The sequence below is a fragment of the Chlorocebus sabaeus genome, chromosome 24 (assembly GCF_047675955.1).
Source record: "Chlorocebus sabaeus isolate Y175 chromosome 24, mChlSab1.0.hap1, whole genome shotgun sequence".
NCBI lineage: Eukaryota > Metazoa > Chordata > Mammalia > Primates > Cercopithecidae > Chlorocebus > Chlorocebus sabaeus.
The window spans coordinates 29,293,058-29,309,307 of record NC_132927.1 but is presented as its reverse complement, the minus strand read 5'-3'; the positions used below and the strand labels follow the sequence as shown (position 1 = coordinate 29,309,307).

General features: G+C 39.3%; 1 protein-coding gene across 4 annotated transcripts in view; it reads left to right on the top strand.

Annotated features, from left to right (window-relative positions):
* Window positions 1-16,046, top strand: part of FERMT2 (FERM domain containing kindlin 2) — a 101,393-nt gene extending 85,347 nt beyond the window's left edge. For 2 of the 4 annotated variants that reach the window (XM_007986716.3, XM_007986714.3), the window contains 6 exons: window positions 386-510; window positions 8,772-8,878; window positions 9,011-9,232; window positions 13,162-13,286; window positions 13,601-13,742; window positions 14,784-16,046. In XM_007986716.3, coding sequence (XP_007984907.1) covers window positions 386-510; window positions 8,772-8,878; window positions 9,011-9,232; window positions 13,162-13,286; window positions 13,601-13,742; window positions 14,784-14,957 — 895 coding nt within the window. In that variant the 3' untranslated portion in view covers window positions 14,958-16,046. Of the gene's footprint in view, window positions 1-385; window positions 511-8,771; window positions 8,879-9,010; window positions 9,233-12,595; window positions 12,617-13,161; window positions 13,287-13,600; window positions 13,743-14,783 lie in introns of all 4 variants that reach the window. The other 2 variants (XM_007986715.3, XM_007986713.3) reach the window with 2 other exon arrangements.
* Window positions 16,047-16,250: the final 204 nt, after the last annotated feature.

The window sequence follows — 16,250 nt, the reverse complement described above, 5'->3', positions numbered from 1 at the left end:
TTTATAGAGGCCCCAAGGCAACTCTGCAGACACCCATAAACCTGCAGGTAATTACAGGATTTAGGAATCTTCCAATTACTGACATTTACTTCACCTTTCTTTTCCTGCCCTTCCCATGTGACCTCCTGGTCAGTGATAGATGTGATGACTACGGCTGCAGAATACTGGAACACAGGCACACTGTTTGTGTGATGATCTAGAGTAGATTGAGAAGGGAGGCTCACATCCAGTAACAGCAGCACTGACTCTAAGACACTGACGAAGGGGGATCGATGTCAGCACGTGTAAAACTTGACCCCAGACTTAATACTGTGAAACTTTGCTAATATAGCATCAATAAAGTTACTTCAAAGTGATTTTGTTGTTAATTCTGTTTGATACATAGGCCAAAAAAGCTGACTTTGAAAGGTTACAAGCAATATTGGTGCACCTTCAAAGACACATCCATTTCTTGTTACAAGAGCAAAGAAGAATCCAGTGGCACGCCAGCTCATCAGATGAACCTCAGGGGTAAGGAGAGCCTGTCACGGCTGTTGATGGTGGCATCCCCATTGGCCTGATAGTCAATGAGCCACTTGCTGGGATAAACAGGTTTTTTAAAAATCAATTTCTTTACTCCTTTGGGTACTTTAAAAATGTTTAGATATGTCTTTTTTACATAGTACTTTTCACAGTTTTGAAGTATTCAATTCCAATAAATATTTCGTTGTAATCTCTTTGTGCAGACCTGACCTGAAATGTATGACTCAACTTTTCTTTTTGGTTTTTGAGAGAGAGTCTTGCTCTGTTGCCCAGGCTGGAGTGCAGTGGCATGATCTTGGCTCACTGTTACTTCTGCCCCCTGGGTTCAAGCGATTTTCGTGCCTCAGCCTCCCCAGTAGCTGGGGTTACAGGTGTGCACCACCACACCCAGCTACAAGGTTTCATCATGTTGGCCAGACTGGTCTCGAACACCTGGCTTCAATTGATCTGCCCACCTTAGCCTCCCAGAGTGCTGCAATTACATGTGTGAGCCACCACACCCAGCTGATTCTGCATTTCTAGCTTGTCAAGTAAGCGTATGTTGTCTTTCCAGCTTCAGCATTAAGGACATTTAGAGTTTCCTTATTCTGCAGGGACTGCCTCCTTGTCTCTTTTGGATTCTGCCTTATTTTCAGCCACGTTGTAGTCATCCCTGGGCTTTTGTCTTCAACATCCTGCTCTTCCTCACCCTCCCTGATGACAGGCTGGTCCTACTCAGGGTCCTCAGCCTCTGAATTTTCCTGGCTCGCCAGTAGGGTCACTGACACTTTCAGGGTTTGGGCAAGTCCTTCCCTTCCTCTTCCCCTTCCCCTTCCCCAACACCTCTTCCTCACACAGTTTTTTCTTTGCTCTCAGCCTGGCTTCTGAGGCCACTCCAGGATATTCCTCGGAGGCTTCTAGCTGGCACCTTAAGTCTCCTGGGTTTCCTCTTGTCCTGTCTTTTCAAATCCAAAGCTATCTCAGAACTAGGGGCTGGTATTTGGGTTGCTCATTTCCTTTCCCTCAGGGCATTTGTGGCAGGCCTGCTTCCTACAGCCTGGGCTAAGCCTGGATGAAGGCTAAGCTATTGGCTTTGTTTTGGATTTTGTTTTTCCTTTTCTTCAGTAAGGTCTATGAGCTACAGCTTAATTTCCTATTTCATTGATTTCTTCTGTTGGTTCTTTGTACTTCTTCACTTTTTTCATCTGATGATGGCCTGGCTCAGCTGGTAGGCGAATTTCCTCTCCAGATTAGTCTGGTTCTTCTGCAGATAGATGGCATTCTGCTGCTGTGATTTCTTTGCAGAGCATTAATGAGCCTCTCACTTGGGGTAGTACTTTTCAATAAAATCACCTGGTTCGCTTTCAGTTTAGATAGCACTTCCTCCAGAAAGCTGTATCCCCTGAGGACCACTCTCCCGTGAGCACACACCCTTGGCACCTGGCATGCCTTTTGGATGGTGCAGTCAGTCGCTGGCTCCTCACTGTCTGTTCCATAGTCCTCTTACTGTATCTTCCCTTAGAGCAAAGACTAAAAAACTAAAATACACTTTCTAGACTCATTTCCAGTGAGACTTAGATCCTAGTCAGATGCCTTCATGGGAGACTTGAATTTGGAATAGAGTTAAGACACAGAAAATGAAAGGAGGGAGGTGTTTCTAGGCACTGGAGCTAACACCTGCAGCCATAGCCTCCTGGTTTCCCACCGGCTTGATAATAGCAAAGGTTGCACCACCCCTGGCAAGCCAGTTCAGAGTTATTCCTAGTGGCCCAGCCCATCTCTTCTTTGGTTACATTGTACGTACACATATTTTTGTAGGTAAGGCAGTATATGCCTAACTCGAAGTACTCAGATGTGGACAACAGCACCAAGGAAAAGGGCTTCAGACTGATTTCACAAAAATGACTCCCAAAACAATTTCATTTAACACTTAAAACACAAAGGTGCTTTTCCTGATTCATATTTCTAAATTGTACTTGGTACCGTCGTGTATCATTTAACAGTAGAGATACATTCTGAGAAATGTGTCACCAGGCAATTTTGTCATTGTGTGAGTATTATGGAGTATGTGTACTTACACAGACCAAGATGGTATAGCTGACTGCACACCTAGGCTGTATGGTTTAGCTGATTGCTCCTAGGCTACAACCTGTATAGCATTTTACTGTACTGAATACTGTAGACAACTGTAACACAGTAGTATTTGTTATCTAAACATATTTAAATCTAGAAAAGGTACAACTTGGGTGGGCATGGTGGCTCATGCCTGTAATCCCAGCACTTTGGGAGGCCGAGGCTGGCGATCACCTGAGGTCGGAAGTTGGAGACCAACCTGACCAACCCGTCTCTACTAAAAATACAAAATTAGCCGGGCATGGTGGCACGTGCCAGTAATCCCAGCTACTTGGGAGGCTGAGGGAGGAGAATCGCTTGAACCTGGGAGGCAGAGGTTGCAGTGAGCCAAGATCACGCCATTGCACTCCAGCCTAAGCAGTAACAGTGAAATTCTGTCTCAAAAAAAAAAAAAAAAAAAAAAAATGGTACACTTGTATAGAGCAGTTTCCATGAATGGAGCTTGCAGGACTGGAAGTTGCTCTGGGTGTGAGTGGGTGGTGAGTGAATGTGAAGGCCCAGGACATTACTATACACTACTGTAGACTTTATAAATACTGTATACTTAGGCTGTATGAAATTTATTTTAAAACTTCAGTAATTTTCTTTCTTCAAACCTTTGCTTACTGTAACTTTAGAAACAACTTTTAACATCTTGACCCTTTTCTAATGACACTTAGCTTAAACATTGTACAGCTATACAAAAATATTTTCTTTATATTCTTATTCTATGTGCTTTTTTAATATTTAGATTTTTAATTTTTTTTAACCTTTTGTTAGCTTAAATCACAGGCACACACATTAGCCTAGACCTCCACGAGATCCGGTTCATCAATATCACTGTCTTTCACCTCCGCATCCTGTCTCACTGGAAGGTCTTCAGGGGGAGTAACAAGCATGGAGCTGTCATTTCCTCTGGTAACAATGCCTTCTTCTGGAATCCCCCTGAAGACCTGTCTGAGGCTGTTTTACAGTTAACTTTTTTTTTTAAGTAGAAGTACATTGTAAAATAATGATAAAAAGAATAGTATAGTAAATACATAAACCAGTAACACAGTCATTTATCATTATCAGGTATTATGTACTATTTGTAATTGTACATGCTGCATTTTTCTGTGACTGGCAGCAGAATAGTTTTGTTTACACAGATGTGAGCTATGATATTATGACAGCTACAGTGTCACTAGGCAGTAGGAATTTTTCAGTTCCATTATAGTCTTATGAAGGTACTGTTGCTGTCATATATGCAGTTTGTTGTTTACTGAAATGCTTTTATGCAGTGTATGACTGTATATCGTACATTAGGATAGATTTACTGTATTTCAACACAGTGTTGAAATCTGTACCCTAGTACGTGAGCTCTGCCTAGTAGTCACTTAAACTGTTGCTTTTAAAGTTACACAAATTAAAAAAAAAAATAGAAAAACTCAGTCCTGGGTAGAGAATTGCTGTTCCCACATGTTGGAATTCTGTAATTTACCTGAAACTCTTAATTAGGCTCACTGCCTTCCTCCCTCAGTCACGGGCATTTCACTTTTGGGTGTCAGTCATTCTTTGCTGCCCTCAGGATCCACTGCAGCCTTCTCCTGCTTCCCTCTTCAGCGGCCCAGGACCAGCATAAATGATCACTGTTGACTTTGAGACTAGATCTGTCTTCTGGCCCCTGTTCTCATTGTCCCTGTTACATCTTAACCTTCTTTCTGTATAACTGAGAGGTCAAGTCCTGGCATGGAAATAATAAGTTTATAAGTTGTTCTTAGTTTCCATCCTGCCGTTCCCAAGTCCTCTGAAAGGACTCATCACAGTGATTATCACACTCGTCACGGGCGCCACCACACTGATAACACCTTGACCAAGAATCAAATGGCCTAGATGCTGCTCTTCCACTAAACAAGCCCTGTGATTTTTGTTGTTTCATTTTTTGAAACTATGTTGTACATGCTTATCTCCAACTCTTGGGCTCAAGTGATCCTTCCACCTCAGCCTCCCGAGTAGCTGACACTGGAGGTGTACACCACTACACCTGGTTTAGATCTGTGATTTTGGAAAGATAGCATATCTGGGCCTATAATACCTTCTTCTGAGAAATGAGAGTGTTAGACTGGATGCCAAGGCTTCATAGAGATCTAAAATGGAAAGTTCTAAAAATTCATTTCAGCTAATACTAAGTGAACTTCTGTGCCACAAACTACTGGGTACTAGAGATATAAGGGAGAACCACTTACAGTCCCAATCCTTAAGGTGGTTTAGAGCATGTTGGGGAGATAAAATTGCAATTGGCGTAATAAATAGTACTTTGGAAAGTAAGGAAAGGAGCAAGGGGCAAGGGTGCTCTATAATAACTTAACCTTCAGTGAGGATGGAGAGACTTCATTGGGGATAGAGAGCCAGGCACAGTGGCACATGCCTGTAATTCCAGCTACTCAGGAGGCTGAGGTGGGAGCATCACTTGAGCCCAAGAGTTAAAGACCAACCTGGGCAACGTAGCCAGACCCCATCTCAAAAAAAAAAAAAAAGAAAAGAAAAGCCTAAAGAAAAGCACCAGCAACTGCAGAGAGTTTTGTGCTGCTGGAATATAGAATTTAAGGGAAAGGATGAATACTTCCTTAATAGCTATTGAATGTGGTTCCTGCTAACATGAGAGATAGTTGCAGAAGAAACTGGCAGACATTAGATGATAAAAATGGTAAGGAGATTGTTTTTTGAACTGGCAGCAGTGACATGTCACTGAAAGAATATTAACACAAAAATGACAAGATCCATATTTATACCAGTTACGGTGCAGAGGAGTCATTTTAGAGAGATGATAGTAATCCAAATTAAGATAATCAACATGAGATGAGAAAAGGGGCAGACTGAATAGATACTGAGGAAGTTTGGTCAATAGTCTGGGTGATTTATTTGGGAGGAGGTCGAAGTGGGGTCATTTTTCTGACTTGTGCATTGAGTGGATAGTGTGATACTGAGATAAGAATGTAGAAGAGCGAGCTGGGTTTGGGGGAAAACATGAGTTTAATGTGGGGATATTTTGAATTTGAGGTGCCTATGGGATATCTGTTTGGAGCTAGCCTGTAGACATTGGGTTGGGGAAAGATGCACATGCTCCAGATGCAGATAGGATAGCAGTTAGCAGTAATGGTAAGTGCAGCCACTGGAATGGTGGTCTGTAAATGTGAGAAGACAAGATGAAGAACAGAACCCTGCAGATCACCCATGTTTAAGAGACAGGGCAGGTTAGAAGAACGGGACCTTGCAAAGGAAACAAAAAAAAACACATAGGAAGACTGTGGCAATGAGGTATGATGAAAGCTAACATAAAAGTCATTTCAAAAGGACAGAGTAGTCAACAGTGTCCAATACTGTAGTAAAGTAAGGTAGTTAGGCCAGCATAGTATCTAGCCATGTGGTTCGTGACCTTGATAAGAACAAACTGAGTAGACTTCAGTGGTTTATTGAGTATGGAGCCAAAGTACAATCATTGAGAAGTAGATAAGAGATGGGCACGGTGGCTCATGCTGGTAATCTCAACATTTTGGGAGGTCAAGGCCGGTGGTGGATTGCTTGAGACCAGGAGTTTGAGAACAGCCTGGGCAACATGGTGAAACCCTGTCTCTATTAAAAAAAAAAGAGAGAGAGGAGACAAAGCTTTTTAATGAACCTTATCTATGACAAGGAAGGGGGAAAGAGGTAACAGAAAAGGGAGGTATGTTGTGGTATAAGATGGGAGAGATTCGAGGAAATTAAATGCTGATGGAAATGTGGCAGTAGGAAGAAGGAAATTTTGTGTCTGAGACAGAGGATCTCGGTAGTGGAGCAGGGTTCCTGGGATGGTAATGAACTCAGCCCACTTGGATAGGAAAGCTGGAGGATGAGGGATGCCTCTCGCACTGTGTGGAAGCAAGGACAGCTAAGTTTATCTTCTAGGGTGGCAGGAAATGGATGGACTTAACTTCTGGTGACTTTCATTTTCTTGGAGACATAAGAGGTGGAGTTGTCCCTTAGACTAAGTGACATTGTAGGATGTCTGAGAAGATTTGAAGTAGGCATTTGTAGGCATTGTTGAAAATGTCTGTATAAGCACAGAAGGATGCAAGCATAAAGGGCCCAGTTGAGGTTGGTATCCATGAATCTCTAGTGAAACCTTTTTTACTTGCTCCTTCCCATCTTGCAGTGCTAAGCAGCCTGAGTATAGGCAAGGAAAAGATAGAGGGATTTATTTACCTAGGGGGCAGATTTTACTAGGAGAATGTATAATGTGAACACAGTGAGTCTCGGCCGTTGGAGTTGATGTCCAGTGAATGTGGTCCAGGCTGGATTGGGAAGGAGGGAGCTGTTGCTTCCTTCTGTTGTTGTTGGGGAGAAAGTGGAGGGGTTGCAGGATAGGGTTCCTGAAAGAGTTTGATGAGAGTTAGGATTAGAGATTGTGATCAGAATTGGCTGTTTGCATTTCACCTTTCAGAAGTACACTAATTGGGTAACTGAGGAAGTCCAGTGGTTGCCGTGGAAGTAGGGAGCTGAGGTGGCATGGAATGGGTGTTTGAGATGTGGCCCAGTGTAGGCCTCTGAGCCTACACTAGTGCCTGAGTTACCACCCACTTTGTCTCTCCCTGTTTAGTTTTCTTGTTTTTTTAAAAGAGGCCTAATTATTATGGAATTGTATACTGTAAATCCTCTTGAATTATTAATGATACTTGTGCAAAAGATTGTGTACTTTCAAACAACTGTTTCAACTTTGCACATTTAACAGTTTGTCACACACATTCTCAACATTCTAAAGCCTGTATAAAAGGAGATATAAAAGAAGACATTTGTGTGTAGTAAATATTTTAAAAAGAAAACAAAGGGCAGGGGGGAATCTACCAAATTCATGGTACGAGTTGCTAGGGAGGAGAATAAAGAGGGCCTCTCCTTTATTTAAAGTGTTTTTATTTAATACTAAAATATTTATGTAGAGGGGGAAAATGACAATTTTAACATTTGTTCTTCTGGATATGGAGTGTGTATGATCTTCTTATGTTCTGTGCCAAGAGGAATTGAAAAGGCAAGCCCTACTAACAGTTTAAAATTTTCCTCATCGAGCCTATTGCATGATCTTATGACACTGTGCTTTGTTCATGTCATTCTCAGACAATTGGAATAAGCTTTAGGAAGCTTCGACATGTGTATTATCTTATTTATCCTTAAATCATCCCTGTGAGGTAGAGTTCAAGGTCAGGAAATGTAGACTTAGATAAGTTAAATGGCCCATAATTATTAATAAGTGACAAAGAAAAGTCTGGAACCCACGTCTCTCTGCAGAGCTCTACGTTGCTGTATTTATTATACTGTTACTACTTGTTTATGCCAGCTGTTATGCCATCATCTAACACCTAGTTCAGTAAATCTGCACTGCCTTCTGTAAAGCCTCCTACAAAGTGAAATTCTGAATAGAGTTTTTGTTTGTTTGTTTGTTTGTTTAAGAGACACAGTTTTGCTTTTGTTGCCCAGGCTGGAGTGCAATGGCACGATCTCAGCTCACTGCAACCTCCATCTGCCAGGTTCAAGCAATTCTCCTGCTTCAGCCTCCCAAGTAGCTGGGATTACAGGTGTCCACCGTCATGCCTGGCTAATTTTTTGTTTGTTTTTGTTTTGTTTTGTTTGAGACGGAGTCTCGCTCTGTCACCCAGGCTGGAGTGCAGTGGCGCATCTCCACTCACTGCAGGCTCCACTTCCCAGGTTCACGCCATTCTGCCTCAGCCTCCCAAGTAGCTGGGACTACAGGTGCCCGCTAAGTTTTTTGTAGTTTTAGTAAAGATGGGGTTTCATCGTGTGTTAGCCAGGATGGTCTCCATCTCCTGACCTCAGTCATTTTTTGTACTCAGTGGAGACATGGTTTCACCATTTGGTCAGCTGGTCTCAAACTCCTGACCTCAGGTGATCCACCCACCTCGGCCTCCCAAGGGGCTGGGATTACAGGCATGAGCCACCATGCCCAGCTTATTTTCATTCCAGCTTCCCAAGTAAATGTGTATATTACCTTCTGCAGCAGATGCCTTCATAAAATACTATGGCAAAATCCAATATGTTAAGATGCCACAAAATGAGAGCTGCTTATATTGACTTGAGATTTCTTAAAAGTAAATTTAGCCATTTTGATAATTAAAAATTTTTTGTTACAGGATGTGAAGTTACCCCAGATGTAAACATTTCGGGCCAAAAATTTAACATTAAACTCCTGATTCCAGTTGCAGAGGGCATGAATGAAATCTGGCTTCGTTGTGACAATGTAAGTCTTTCAGTTAAAAATACACTTCAATTTTCTTGGATTTCTAAATGAGTTGACCAGTCATCCTTATATTTTATACTTGAAAGACCTGTCTCGTGATACATTGCACACATCAGTATTTCTTTTCTCCAGGAAAAACAGTATGCACATTGGATGGCAGCCTGCAGATTAGCCTCCAAAGGCAAGACCATGGCGGACAGTTCTTACAACTTAGAAGTTCAAAATATTCTTTCCTTTCTGAAGATGCAGCATTTAAACCCAGATCCTCAGTTAATACCAGAGCAGATCACGACTGATATAAATCCTGAATGTTTGGTGTCTCCCCGCTATCTAAAAAAGTATAAGAACAAGCAGGTACTTGCTTCATTTTACTTCATCTGTTTTCTGCTGGTTTGTGCTCATAATTTTATACATAACCTTGTTTTTCCCCTCTTAAACAAAACTTTTTAGTCTTAATATTATGTCAGGTGGTTAGAATATAAAATACAGATAAGAGTATCCCTAATCGGAACTTCTGAAATCCTACAAAATCTGAAACTTTTTGAGTGCCAACATGACTCTCAAATGCTCAATGGCACATTTTGGATTTCAGATTTGGGATCCTCAACCGGTAAGTGTAATGCAAATATTCCAAAATCCAAAAATATCTGAAACCCAAAACACTTCTGGTCCCAAGAATTTTGGATAATGGATACTCAACCTGTAGGAAATAAAGTAACCTTTAGTCAAGTTTAAATTGGTCATTTAAAACAAATCTTTATCATTTTAATAAGGAGGCAGAATAGTTGAGAACTTACTCTAAACAACTTGCAGAAATCATTCTGTTAACATGATGATGTTCTTTCAGACATTTTAGGGAATTGAATATGGTCTCAATGCTTTGTGTTCCTTAATTTATTTAATTTTATTCCTTATATAATTAAGTAAATGTGACGTAAAGTGCAGCCAGCATTTCCCAACAAAATTCATAATACCAACTATTGTTGAAATGGGCTTTTCCAACTTTAGAATGAAACTTTACAAGAGTACATTTTTAGCCGTGTCTTTTCTTAACATTATCAGTCAGAACCTAACCAAAATTTTATACATAGTTACACAGTTTGGTAAATTTTCATTGAAATTTGCTTTTGTCCACTCTGTTTAGAATTCTTTTCTTTGGAAATTAATACCATAAAAGGGTTGCTACTTAGCAAAACGGTTCTTTGGTACAACATAAAAGTCCTTTACAGGGGAATTTCACTTGGGATAGGCCCTGGTATTCTCTGCACCCAACATCATGCCATAAAAGGAAAAGGCTTCAATTTGAGGGTGGGGGGGATGAAGACCTTTAAAATAAATATTTTGTTTTTATCTAATTGTGCTTTAATCTTTGTTAAGGAGTAATTTTAAAACATACTGAAAAGGCTCAATGAAATGCCCAGAACACTTATTAATTCCTTAACTTTAAATATAATATTGATTATATGGGTCTGAAATTATTTCTACCTAAATGTTCAGACGTTTTAATCACAGAGCATTTGTCTTTAAGTCTCAGAGGTTGTGTAAGCCTAGAAATTGTTTATCCCATGGTCATATGATGTGGGAGTAGTAAGGAATGGAGGAAATGCTGCCCTGGGGAACTGTGTGGAATGTAGATTGTAAGTTAAAAAGGGAAAGTAAAGCAAGTGCTAATTTCATTTTTCATATTCGTAGTTATTTCATTTTAAAATTATTTATACAGAATCTTGTTTCTAAAAGTGAATATATTTGCCTTCAAAGGCAATAAGTAATTTCAAACCTGACCAGTTTTATCATTTCACAGTAAGGTATCAGGGAGATAGACGAGCTTAAACGAGAACTGCCACACATTGTTTTCACTGTCAACTATTTGTTTTCTCAGAAGCCTTTTAAATGATAGTTCTTGACTAGAAACTATCAACTGAAAATTCTCCTGAGAACAAAGATGAGGATTCATCTTTAACTGACAGGAGGACAGTTTGTGTGTGGTCCATGGTTAAAGATCCTTCTGGCCTTGCCTTTCATGTTGCCATCTAATCAAATGCACATTTTTAACCCTACTTTCTCTCACCAGAGTGATAGGTTAGGTTTTTGGTGTGTATTTTGTTATTTTTGAGGCAGAGTCTTGCTCTGTCTCCCAGGCTGGAGTGCGGTGGCACCATCATAGCTCAAGCTCACTGCAGCCTCCATCTCCCAGGCTCAAGCAATCCTCCTACCTCAGCCTCCCTAGTAACTAGAACCACAGACACACACTGCCACTCCAGGCTAATTTTTGTATTTTTTGTAGAGACGAGCTCTTGCTATGTTGCTTAGGCTGGTCTCAAACTCTTGAGCTCAAGTGATCCGCCTGCCTTGGCCTCCCAAAGCACTGGGATTACAGGCGTGAGCCACCACACTTTGCTGGAATAGATTTACAAATTGTTGGCCAGGCACAGTGGCTCACGCCTGTAATCCCAGCACTTTGAGAGGCCGAGGCGGGCGGATCACTTGAGGTCAAGAGTTTGAGACCAGCCTGGCCAACATGGTGAAACCCCATCTCTACTAAAAATACAAAAATTAGCCATGCATGGTGGTGTGCATGCCTATAATGCCAGCTACTGGGGAGGCTGAGGCAGGAGAATCGCCTGTACCTGGGAGGTGGAGGTTGCAGTGAGCCATCACACTCCAGCCTGGGCAATAAGAGTGAAACTCTGTCTCAGGAAAAAAAGAAAATTGTTTCCAGATATTACTGCCCTGGCGCCTAGTAAGTAGTGATCCTCAGAAGCTTAGTTGCTACTGTGTGTCAGGCACCACACTAGTCACACTGGACGTAGTGCTCAGTAATTATTAAGCTATATCCAGTTGCATTCTGGAGTCTGTAGGAAGATGTGCAGGCCACAAGGACATTCTTCCCTTCCAGGGCATATCGACTGGTAGTTTTCTTTTGGGTCTATCAAAATAACCTGTTGTATTTAACCTACTTTAATTCCCTTCAATTATATATATATTAACTAAATACTCTATGGGTATTTTTAAACAAATATGACTCTCAAACTGGCTTTTTAAATTTTGAAGAATTATTCTATATGTTGATTTATGTTAATCTAAATGGAAATGACTAATGCCATAAAGCCGAAATTCCTCATGTAGCATACGGCATCTCTTTATTTTCCCTTCCAGGAAAAAGGATGCAAAAAACACATGGTAACTGAGGGGGGTTTGCTTTTCTTGTGTAAAAAAAGAAACAGATGGGCACTGCACTTATTTTATGCCTTCAAATTCTTATTTCTGAAAAGCAGTGCATGGATCATATTATCTGACTAAATCTGAGAAAACTTTAAAGGCTTTTGAATACTTTTATTTTGCTACTAAAATAATTGGCTTTATCCTAACCAGTGAGAACTGGGTACATGATGTAGGGGGAAAGAAATATTTGCTTTTTTTATTTTCTCCCTACAAATTTCTACCCTTAGGTTCTTTAGTAACATTTAACATTCTAAAATAATGTGGAGTGTTTCTCAGTGTTCTAAATGGAAAGTAATTGCTGCTTCCTCATTTTCATTTTTCATTCTTGCATTTACTTTGCTTGGTTTCTACCTAAAGTAGTTTTTTGCATGACTTTTGGCTGGAATTTTGGTTTGCAGGTGACCGCAACTTTTTCTTTGCTTCATTGCCATTTTTTCTGATTGCCTTTTTTTTTCTTTCTGCTTCCTTTTTCTTTCCTCGCATTGCCATCTACAGCCAGGCTATGTAAGAGATTTGGTAAGTTCTCCATATTTACCAAAAAAGAAAAAGAAGAATAAAAAAAAATTCATAGCCACAACCTTCCCTCATGGAATTTACTCCCGTAGTGAAATTTAAAATAAAAATGATTACGGTGATTTCAAGTACCTTAAAGCTGCTAACAGATAATCCTGCTAGAAACTTGTATTCCAGGTATTCATTCTGATTATAGACATAGTGCTAAATTTAATTAAAACTCATCTATATGTGGATTAGAATGTGCTGTTCTATAATAGTAGTACCGTTATCTGAATGCATTTGAAATATGTCTCAAGTGTGGCAACTGTGTACTCGTAATAGTACTTTTTGTTGATATATGAAAACTGAAATTAAGACTTATTTTGAAAAATCATTATATAATACATTATTAAAATTTCCAAATGTAGCTTCAGATATTTTGATTTCAACTCTTACAATGTTATTTTGGGGTACAGGGTGTGTAATTCAATCTTTTGATCTTTTGTCTCGATTGTCCCATGAGAGAATAATGTTCAATGGTAAAGGTGATGTTTAATCATGTTTAGATAACAGCGAGAATCTTGGAGGCCCATCAGAATGTAGCTCAGATGAGTCTAATTGAAGCCAAGATGAGATTTATTCAAGCTTGGCAGTCATTACCTGAATTTGGCATCACACACTTCATTGCAAGGTCAGTGGTTCTAAGCATCTACGTGTAAACCTTCATCTGCATTTTTGCTTCATCTATGTCATGTAATTAGATATTAAACATTTAAAGCATACCTATGTAGACCCATTAACTCATATTACAGTAGAATTCAAAGACTGTTAGAATGTATTTTGTAAGCTTTTAATTTCTACATTAAAAATTCAAGATAATTGTGTTTGTTTTACTACTAAGGGAATAGCACTCTTTTAGGGTTAGAGAACACTTACCTTGAAGAAAAGCAGTTCAACATGTTCCCCTACGACATGTTGTAACTGTTCTTTTCTTAAATATTATAGGTTCCAAGGGGGCAAAAAAGAAGAACTTATTGGAATTGCATACAACAGACTGATTCGGATGGATGCCAGCACCGGAGATGCAATTAAAACATGGCGTTTCAGCAACATGAAACAGTGGAATGTCAACTGGGAAATCAAAATGGTAAACTCGTCACAATGTTACTTGAATATAGTTCTTCTGATACAAATTAGCATGTTAGGAATAAAAAGGCCTATAAATTCTGATGATTGTTTGTACCACCACCTCTTAAAGTACAGACAGACCATAGTTGACTATTCATTTCTCACTTAAATTTGCCTATTTCATAATTAGCCCAGTTACTAAAATTCTAAGCATATAATTTGCTTAGAATGTTGCCCTTTTTGTCTTTCTGTAATGGATAAAGCCCTTCTACTCCGAAATAGCAACTACTATTTGTTGAATGCCTACCCTGTGCCAGACATGATACTGGAGGCTTACATTAGTACCCCGTCTCAAAACCTCATCACAGCCTTTTAAGGTAGTTGGATTACCGTACATTACAAATGAAGACACTGCAATATAGAGGCCTGAGGGCCACCATTGTCTATGACCACGCACAAAGTAACTACAGAGTCATTTCAAACTCAGATGCTTTAGGCTTAAAAACCTGGCACATTTCACTGTATATCATGTTGCCCCTGGTCTTGGAACACACGAATATCATTTAAATTGAACAATCTTTTACTAATAAGTCATTTGGTTTAGGATCATATTGGATTTATTGTATCAATTCCTGTTACTTCAAAGAATCTTATATTTCTGAAATACTCAAACGTGATACTTAAAGTTTAAATATCTGAAGCAAATATTAAAACACAGGAAGGAGGCTTTCCTCCAGGACTTGAAGAGAGGCATTCTCGTTAATTGAATCGCCAGAGACCATTTGAGAACTGAATGAGCTAAAACCCTTGCATTCCTAGTCTTCCTTTTCCGAACATGAAAACTTAAAAAAGGGTAGGAGAAGGGCAATAAACTTAACTACTTCTTTGGGACTTAAAGGCATTACTAGTTTAGGTTTTAAACAGACTAATTATTTGAGGATCAACAAGTGTTTTGTGATGGGACAGGCTTTAAGTAGCGCAGTAGTTGTGTGAGTCGTTGTGTGCGGACCCCGCCACCTGGCATTCGGGACAGCACTGATGATTCTTGTCTTTGTTTCAGGTCACCGTAGAGTTTGCAGATGAAGTACGATTGTCCTTCATTTGTACTGAAGTAGATTGCAAAGTGGTTCATGAATTCATTGGTGGCTACATATTTCTCTCAACACGTGCAAAAGACCAAAATGAGAGTTTAGATGAAGAGATGTTCTACAAACTTACCAGTGGTTGGGTGTGAATAGAAATACTGTTTAATGAAACTCCACGGCCATAACAATATTTAACTTTAAAAGCTGTTTGTTATATGCTGCTTAATAAAGTAAGCTTGAAATTTATCATTTTATCATGAAAACTTCTTTGCCTTACCAGACCAGTTAATATGTGCACTAAACAAGCACGACTATTAATCTATCAGGATATAATAAACTTGAATTTGGCACACATTCCTTAGGGCCATGAATTGAAAACTGAAATAGTGGGCAAATCAGGAACAGACCATCACTGATTTAAGCTAGCCAAACTGTAAGAAACAAGCCATCTATTTTAAAGCTATCCAGGCCTTAACCTATATGAACTCTATTTATCATGTCTAATGCATGTGTTTTAATGTATGTTTAATTTGATACCATGTTTTAAAATATCCTACTTCTGGTAGCCATTTAATTCCTTCCCCCACCCCCAAATAAATCAGGCTTGCAGGAGGCCTGATGTTTAATAATGTCATTGTGTTTGACCTTGAAGGAAAATGCTATTAGTCTGTCGTGCTTGATTTGTTTTTGTCCTTGAATAAGCATGTTATGTATATTGTCTTGTGTTTTTATTTTTACACCATATTGTATTACACTTTTAGTATTCACCAGCATAATCACTCTCTGCCTAAAATATGCAACTCTTTGCATTACAATATGAAGTAAAGTTCTATGAAGTATGCATTTTGTGTAACTAATGTACAAACACAAATTTTATAAAATTGTACAGTTTTTTAAAAACTACTCACAACTAGCAAATGGCTTAAATGTAGCATCTCTGCATTAATTAAATGCCTTTAAGAGATATAATTAATGTGCAGTTTTAATATCTACTAAATTAAGAATGACTTCATTATGATGATTTGCCACAATGTTCTTAACTCTAATGCCTGGACTGGCCATGTTCTAGTCTGTTGCGCTGTTACAATCTGTATTGGTGCTAGTCAGAAAATTCCTAGCTCACATAGCCCAAAAGGGTGCGAGGGAGAGGTGGATTACCAGTATTGTTCAATAATCCATGGTTCAAAGACTGTATAAATGCATTTTATTTTAAATAAAAGCAAAACTTTTATTTAATAGTTATTTTTGTACTTGTTTTTAATGTTTACATAGTATCAATTTAGTAGAAATGAACTTCTGCCTTTTGGAAATGCTTTGCCTACATGTTATTTTGTGAGAACAACTGGTTAGTATTCCACATCATCGCCAGATAGACACACTTTATCTCAAAGATAGTCTTTCGCCTCAATTGAAAAGCCCTCATTTTCTTAACACTTAAAAAT